We start from the raw sequence: 7,958 nt of genomic DNA on the forward strand, positions 1-7,958 counted from the left end.
TTACACTATAAAAGAACAAAATGTTCATGTTTTAGAGAGTTTAGATTTGTTTTTAATCTTTGATAATTATTATCAGCTGATGTGAATGAACTGTGTCAGATTTCCACTCCCCAAATTGGAATAGTGTAATAAATAGTGCCATTTATTTAGGGCCTTAAGTTGGGTGGCTTTGCCAAACTTATTAATTTTCCTGTTTTTGGTACATTTTAGCCACACATTATATCTACTACCAAAACGACCCATTTGACCACTCTTTTGGCCAAAACAAAAAAAAAGATTTGAGCTTTTTCTTTTAGAGTTTAACTTGAATATAATTTTTAAGTTGAATTTGAGTTATAACTTGAGTTAAACTTGTAATTTGAGTTTGTATTTAGTTGTGTACATTTAAATTATAGTTTGAGATAAGAATCTTTTTGAGTTTATATTTGAGTGAGTCAAAACTTGAATTTATATTTAGATACTATTTTAATAAAAACTCAATGCTGATGAAAAATTTTAATAAGGTATATGGGACGAGTTTTATTCGTCTTTTCGTTGTCAACGCATAGAAAAAAAATCATCTCAATCAGAATTAAAACGAAAAAGTTATAGCATTTTTAAGAATAAAAAAAATACTGTTCATTAATTTGAGTTCGAGTTTCTAAACTCGAGTTGAAAGGGAAATTTGAACTCGAGTTTTAGTCATAAATTCGAGTTTAAACTCGAATTTAAACTCAAATTTAAACTCAAATTTAAACTTAAAAGAACATAAATTCAAATAAAATTATAACCCGAGTTGTCATTTTTTGAATTTTTCGCTCAAAAGAATAATTCCTATATTGTCTAAACTTAGAAAGATAGATGAGTAAAAACTGAAAAGGGTAAAAAGGAGGAAAAAAAAATACCATCACCTGGCTGCTTCTACACAGATAGATATAGAATTATAGATATAGATAGATACAAATAGAAAAACACACACTAACAAAAACAAAAGAAAGGAACGGGCATCACAAAGTCATATGATCATCATCGCAAGGCTAATCATGGTGCGTCTGTACTATGATCGCGTGTTTCTTCTTGCGCTTCTGTTAATGGCTTCATGCTCTCCACCACTTGCGCGCTCTGCTTCCACAGTTGAATTCCTTCCTGGCTTCCAAGGACCACTGCCTTTTCAACTCGAAACTGGGTACAAAAGTCTTCTTTATAACTCTTATTTCTTTTCCATTTGCAAAACATTGTTGCTAACAACGAGTATGAGATTTTCTCTGTGTGTGTGTGTATATATATATATGTATGTGTATATATAATCAGATATGTGGGAGTTGGTGAATCGGAGGAAGTGCAGCTTTTCTACTACTTTGTCAAGTCGGAGGGGAATCCTGAGAAAGACCCTCTCTTGCTTTGGCTAACTGGTGGTCCCGGTTGCTCTGCTTGGTCCGGTCTTGTTTATGAAATAGGTAACTTCGAATCACTAATTTTTTATATGCTCCGTTTGTTTTGAGAATTTTGATCTGATTCAATATCATGGTTCTTAATTTATTATAGTACTTTTTTAAAAAAAAAATTAAATTTTAAAATTTTTTAATTTGTTACGGTATTTTTCTCTCACAAAAAAATTTAAATTTTAAAAATTAAAATTATAAATCATGATTTTAAATTTATGAATCAAACGTCGTCTTATTTTCTTTAAAAACTTTATTTGTGATTGTTACTATCTTTTTTTTTTTCTTTTTGTAAACCTTATTTGTGATTGTTACTGATCTTTTTGTTTTTTCTTTTCTGACATGATACATTTGTATAGCTCCTTTAACCATATTCTCATATTCGAAACAACTTTGTTAATCGAAGGTAAAAGTGACAAATCAGTAAGTACTGAAATGTGTTGTTGTGTTTGAACTTTGTAGGCCCACTGAATTACAAGATTGAGCCATATAATGGAAGTCTACCCACATTGGTTTTAAATCCATACTCTTGGACAAAGGTGATAATATAGTTTTTCCCCTGCATCACACATTGTAAACATGTCACACGCACACGCAAACATATAATGAAAAGATAGTATTATAAAATAAAGAAGATAAGATTTCAAAACCCAAAAAAAAAAATTACATTTTTAAAGAGAGGATTAATCTAATGATTTTGCTCATTTTTTGTCAAGTAGCAGATATCTAGCATAGTCTTCATAGACTCCCCTGTTGGCACTGGATTTTCTTACTCAAAATCTTCATCAGCATCCGAGACGGGAGATCTAAAACAAGTGCAAGGTCTCTTCCAATTTTTCAAGAAGGTGATATATTTATAAATTAATATTGTCAGTAACTTGTGTGTCATATGAAAGAGCCCTCTCTGTTCTTCACATAATTTGGTTTCAGGGTCTACATAGCAACACAATTAAGGAAAAAATATTGTTAAGCAACTGCAGATTAAAATAAACTGCTGAATAATCATGCATATTAACTATGGATAGTTATAAAAAAAAAAAAAAAGCAAAAATGTATTGTTATTGGTTATCCTCCTTTAAGAATTAGAACTGTTTTTTCTTATATGTTTTAATAATAATTTTTTAAATTATTTATTTCAGTGGTTGATTGATCATCAAGAATTCATCTCAAATCCGGTATATATCGCCGGAGATTCATACTCTGGCATTACTGTCCCTGTCCTAGCCCAAGAAATTTCAAACGGTACGTGAGTTATAGAATTATATAGATATAACAAATGGCAAATAAGAAAGAAGGAACCATACACATATCCTAGAAGAAAATGACTTTAGCTTATAAACAAACAAGTAGAGTTTCAAATATATTTACATATGGTGAGTGCCAACAATCATTCTCTAGCTTCTGTCACCATGAAATATATATACATGTGGCTAGTGCTAAGAATAATTCTCTAGTAATTAGTTTATGTCGCCATGCAGGAATTGAAGAAGGCATCTTACCTCCTATAAATCTCCAGGTTCCTAAAATATGGCACCAGAGAAGAGAACAATTTTCTTTCTACTACCTTTGTACAAAAAGCGGCCATAATCTAATCCAAAAGTAATCTTCAATTAATAAATTTTTTGTTTTCTTTTTGTTCTTTTGGTCTAGGGATACATACTGGGGAACCCCGCAACAAGTCCATCAGATGACAATTACAAAATACCATTTGCTCATGGAATGGCACTTATTTCAGATGAACTATTTAGGGTAAGAAATTTTGACTTCATTTCCCCGGTATTAGCCGCGTGAAACAAGCAACACTCAGAGGAAACAAAACTTATCAGAGATCCATTAATGGATGTTTTATACAACGCGGGATCGAACATATGTCTTCCCAAACTAGAGCTCCACCCCACCTTACTCCGTGCCGTCTGACCTAGTGGTCATTTGAATGTCATTAAGTTGAAAATGTTTAAAAGTACTTATATAGTCTACGTTTTGTTCAGTCCTTGAAGAGAAGGTGCCGGGGAAAGTATTATGGAAACATTGATTCGAGTAACACCGAGTGTTTGAAAGAGTTCCGAGGTTATGAAGAGGTAGGCAAATTCAAGTTAGATAGATGAACCATAAAATATCTTGAACCTTGGTCATATGCACTTTTCTTTTAACTCACATTGCATTAAAATTTTCAATCAAACAGTGCATTTCAGGAATTCGGTCAACACATATTTTGGAACCAGACTGTACTCGTGCTTTGACGAAACCACATGAAGATAAAATTGACGAAAGAAGATCGCTCAATCAAAATTCTGAAGCGAAAGTTCTCCTTTCTGAATCACCACTTCCATGGTTTGGTTGCCCAGTAAGATACTTTGTGATCAATATTAAAAATTTCAGCAGACCTTGTTATTGTTAATATAGACACACATATATGCATCACCTACGTATTGTTGAAGGTCACGGCGGTATAGAAACCACATTACTCATGTTGGTTCCTCTAGGCGCATTCTGCAAGTATTAAAACAGATTTTTTATTTTTTTTCAAATAAAAAGTGATTTTTCAAATGCTTTGATAATCATGATTTCGTTTTGTTGTGTTTTGTTAATTGAAGAAACAAAAATTATTTTTAGTTTTTAAACTAGATATGTCATTTTCAATGGTCGATTGGTGTTGGAACAAGACGAAATTGGCGTACGAAATTTAGGCGACCGACGTACGTGCTGGGGCTAACGCCATAATTTTCATGTTCATTTTCTGAATGAAACTAAACCGGTGTTTAGTATGAAAATTTGTGTCATGATTCGTGGCTCGTTACAGTATTTTTTCTCAAAAAAACATACGTAAATTGAAAATGATTTTAAATTATAATTTTAAATATGTGAACTAAACGTACACTAAATTAGTATAAAGTCATCTGATTATTAGTTTATTATCCCCCTCTCACTATTAGTTTATTTTCTGGGCTCGTGTTACTGTGCAGGGGTATCCCCACTTGCTGTCTCGTTATTGGGCCAATGATCCTCATGTCCGCAAAGCACTTCACATACAAAAGGTACGTAAATTTCGCGCGTAATTCAGTATGTTATACATTTAGAAAAAAAAAATTATTTAGGTAAGCACATATTTAAAATTATTTAAATAAGATCATATTAAGGGGTAAAATTTAATATGGCATAATTAGAAAACACAAGATTTAAAATAAATAAGTAAAAAGATCAAAATGTACGTTTCAAATTAGGCGAAAGCGTTTCAATAAGTCATGATTATAAACATAAGATCTTTTTCATAAAAAAACAAACGAAACATTATTTATATTTCATCAAATGTTTCGTCCGTCCTTATTTAAAAACTCATTCACACTTAGTGAATGAAATTAAAAGAAGAAAAAAAATCTGCTAAAGGCAATAGGTAGGCAATAGTAAGAAAAAAAAAAAAAAAGGTAATAGGTAGGGAAAAAAAGAGAAAATAAAAATATAAAATAAAAAAGTCTAAAATTGAAAAGAGAGAAAGAAAATTAAATAGAGAAAATCAAAAATAAAATAAAAAGAAGATGAGGATAACATGCGGCCTCTATAAAAGTCAACACATAGTCTCCTTAAAAGCTAACTCTTTAACTTCTTTTAAGTGTGAATAGATACATACACGTATATACTATAGCAATATTTGTTACATCTGATTTTACGTTTGGTGTTTCAGATGATGTTGGAACACTGTTTAAACTACGGCTTAATTAATTAGATTCGGATTAATTACGTTCAATTGCTTAAGCAAAATAAAGTGCAGAAAGTAAATGAATACAATATGATATCGCAGTTCAGTGCGCATACCTACATCTGCGGGGTTACGCCTAGACAGTAAATAGTTTTACTATGTTCTAGAAATTACAGACATTGGACGGACTTATTCACTCAATGACTCCCTCCTAGATAACGACGCCGCTATGATGAATCTTTACAATAATTGTTTAGCATGCATCACACGTCTTTTATTCACCTGGTGAACTCCCTTCGACTAGCAAAGCTTCCTCCCGAAAGTAACAAATTTCTCTCCCGAAAGACGATTTCAATAACACACTAGGCTCACAAAAACTCACAGACTTTTTTCTGAAAATATTCCATTAAACCCCACATCGTAAATACTCTGAAACAAAGTCTTTAAATAAAGTCAAGAGAATCTCATTCAAATCCACTCTTAATAAGATTTCTATTATCTCCATAATTCTTTCTTCTAGATAGTTTCACGTCGTCGCTCTCAAACATCTCATCTTTAAATTTACTCGCAGCTCCTATCTTTATTCATATTCAATTTTTACTTCAAATCAATAGCTTGATCACCATATTTGAATTTCAACCCAATTTCTTTACGCAAGTTGTCAAGCCATCAAACTCATCTGCGTACATATATATATATATATTTCAAAAATAAATTAAACTTGATCTCCACGTGCTATATATCTCCCATTTATCTCCAAATCCACTTTTACAGATAAAGCTCACTTTGAAATTCAAACATAAAACCAAATTCAACCGAACTTGTAATGTAGCATTCATAATATGCTTTATCTTCTCCACGTGAGGTGTCACTTTTAATCTTCTCATTTGAAATTGAAACACAATCCATATATCCAATAGATATGCACACAATCTGTTCAAATTCAAATCACTCATGCCTTATCTTCTTTTGACTAAGACAGTATCCTTATCTCTTCAAATCTCAATCAATGTATTATTTGCAATCTTTAACTTCAAATCTGATTCTGAATCTTCTTCTACAATACGAAATCTTCTTGAACCTGTTTTTTAAATTTTTATAAAATTGTCAATAAATTATCAACTAATAAAAATATCTAACAATATTGTTAAGTGCATGCAAAGAAAATGAAGCATGACACCGATTGACACGCATATAAATTATACATATATATATACACACACATATATATATATATATATATGTATATCTGTTTGTGTGTTGTGCAGGGAAGTATTGGGGAATGGAATCGCTGCAATTGGAGCTTACCTTATCAACACAATATTCACAGCAGTGTTGAGTATCATGCCAACCTTAGTGCTAAAGGCTACAGATCACTAATATATAGGTAAATTTTGGATTGAGCTACGTCAAAATTCTTATCTATAACTATTACTATATTATAAAGGAGCATTCACTTTTGGACGCTATTAAAAAATCTTGTATTTTTTTGTCTTCGTTTTCTTCTTCACTTTCATATATATCAAACTATTGGTTATAACTAGCAACTTCTTTTTCATATAATTAACCTTAAAACTTCTTTTTTATATATAATAATAATAATTAATTTTTAACTATATATATAAATGAGACTTCCTTTCTCTATTATTTAAAAACATGGTATCTCTATTTTGTCCTCATGTGCCTCTTTTTTTAATCTTTTTATATCACTTAAAGTTTTAAAATATTAATTTGGTAAATAAGACTCAATAAAGTTGCCATAAATTCTTTTTTTTTTTTTGTTTCTTTCTTTCATCAGGATTTTTTTTTTGTTTTCTTTCTTCTCTGAAATTGGTTTCTCTTGTAAAATCTTCCCTTTTCTTTTCTCACATATCAATCTAATTAATATAGAATATTTATTTTAAATCTTTGATACATAAAATTACCGCGCCATAGAAAATAAACTACAGTTTAACATTAATTCATTATTTTCTCTATTTAAAATGGTTCATTTCTTGATGAAATATTGTGAATTTATTTTCAAAATAAATCTGATTAGGAGATCAAAATTAATAAATATTTATCATAAATGCATAATGTTATCCAGCGTCCAATTTCTATAAAGAACTCACACGTGCGAAGCACGTTACTTAAACTAGTAATAAAAATAAGGGTAGCTTGTTTTAGAACTAACAGAAAAATATTTCAAAGACAGATTATATTGGTTGTTAACAGCGTGAAGTTTTCTAAATTTTTAAAAATTGTTACGACGGCATGATAGTATGTTATTTAATTACTCATAATTACTGGTGTGGTATAATATAAAACGAAATAATAGAAGATAAGATTATTTATAGAATAAGTTAAAGTGTTAAATATAATTAATACTTAAAATATAATTCTCTCTTTCTTCTTTTGGTTCTTTTTTTTTTTTTTTCTTTTCACCAGCGGAGATCATGACATGAAAGTCCCGTTCTTGGCGACTCAAGCGTGGATAAGATCTCTAAATTACACCATTGTAGATGACTGGAGGTCATGGGTTGTCCAAGGCCAAATTGCAGGGTAAGTAAATACAGTTCACACCACCATCGCTTATTACTGTTAAAATCCTATTTTAATCAATTTTTATATTAAGAAGCTGATGATCATAATAATGACTACCGGTCAATTTGGTTAGGTTCACCCGAGCATACTTCAATCACATGACATTTGCAACCGTTAAGGCAAGAAATGATTTTTTCTTTTTCTCTTTTTGATAGTGATAATTAATCATACTTTAGGTTACGACGTTTTTTTATTTATTTTCTTCTGAAAAGTAATAAAATATCTGATTAATGAAATATATATGTGCAGGGAGCAGGACA

General features: G+C 30.6%; 2 protein-coding genes across 2 annotated transcripts in view; both read left to right on the plus strand.

The window, feature by feature from the left end:
* Positions 1-942: 942 nt before the first annotated feature.
* LOC21387509 (serine carboxypeptidase-like 7) lies at positions 943-7,660 on the plus strand. The gene is made up of 12 exons (XM_024173262.1): positions 943-1,165; positions 1,291-1,436; positions 1,884-1,960; positions 2,144-2,266; positions 2,561-2,663; positions 2,900-2,937; positions 3,072-3,170; positions 3,410-3,499; positions 3,604-3,765; positions 4,385-4,456; positions 6,384-6,502; positions 7,543-7,660. Exons 1-12 carry the CDS (start codon positions 999-1,001, stop codon positions 7,658-7,660), a joined length of 1,314 nt encoding a protein of 437 aa, XP_024029030.1. The 5' UTR covers positions 943-998.
* An 87-nt stretch (positions 7,661-7,747) lies between these two features.
* The window catches only part of LOC21387510 (serine carboxypeptidase-like 19), a 14,418-nt gene continuing 14,207 nt past the window's right edge, over positions 7,748-7,958 (plus strand). Inside the window, exon 1 of the mRNA XM_024173263.1 lies at positions 7,748-7,766. Within this exon, the coding sequence (XP_024029031.1) occupies positions 7,748-7,766 (19 nt within the window). The remainder of the gene's footprint in view (positions 7,767-7,958) is intronic.

The sequence above is a fragment of the Morus notabilis genome, unplaced genomic scaffold (assembly GCF_000414095.1).
Source record: "Morus notabilis unplaced genomic scaffold, ASM41409v2 Scaffold47, whole genome shotgun sequence".
In the NCBI taxonomy this organism is placed as follows: domain Eukaryota; kingdom Viridiplantae; phylum Streptophyta; class Magnoliopsida; order Rosales; family Moraceae; genus Morus; species Morus notabilis.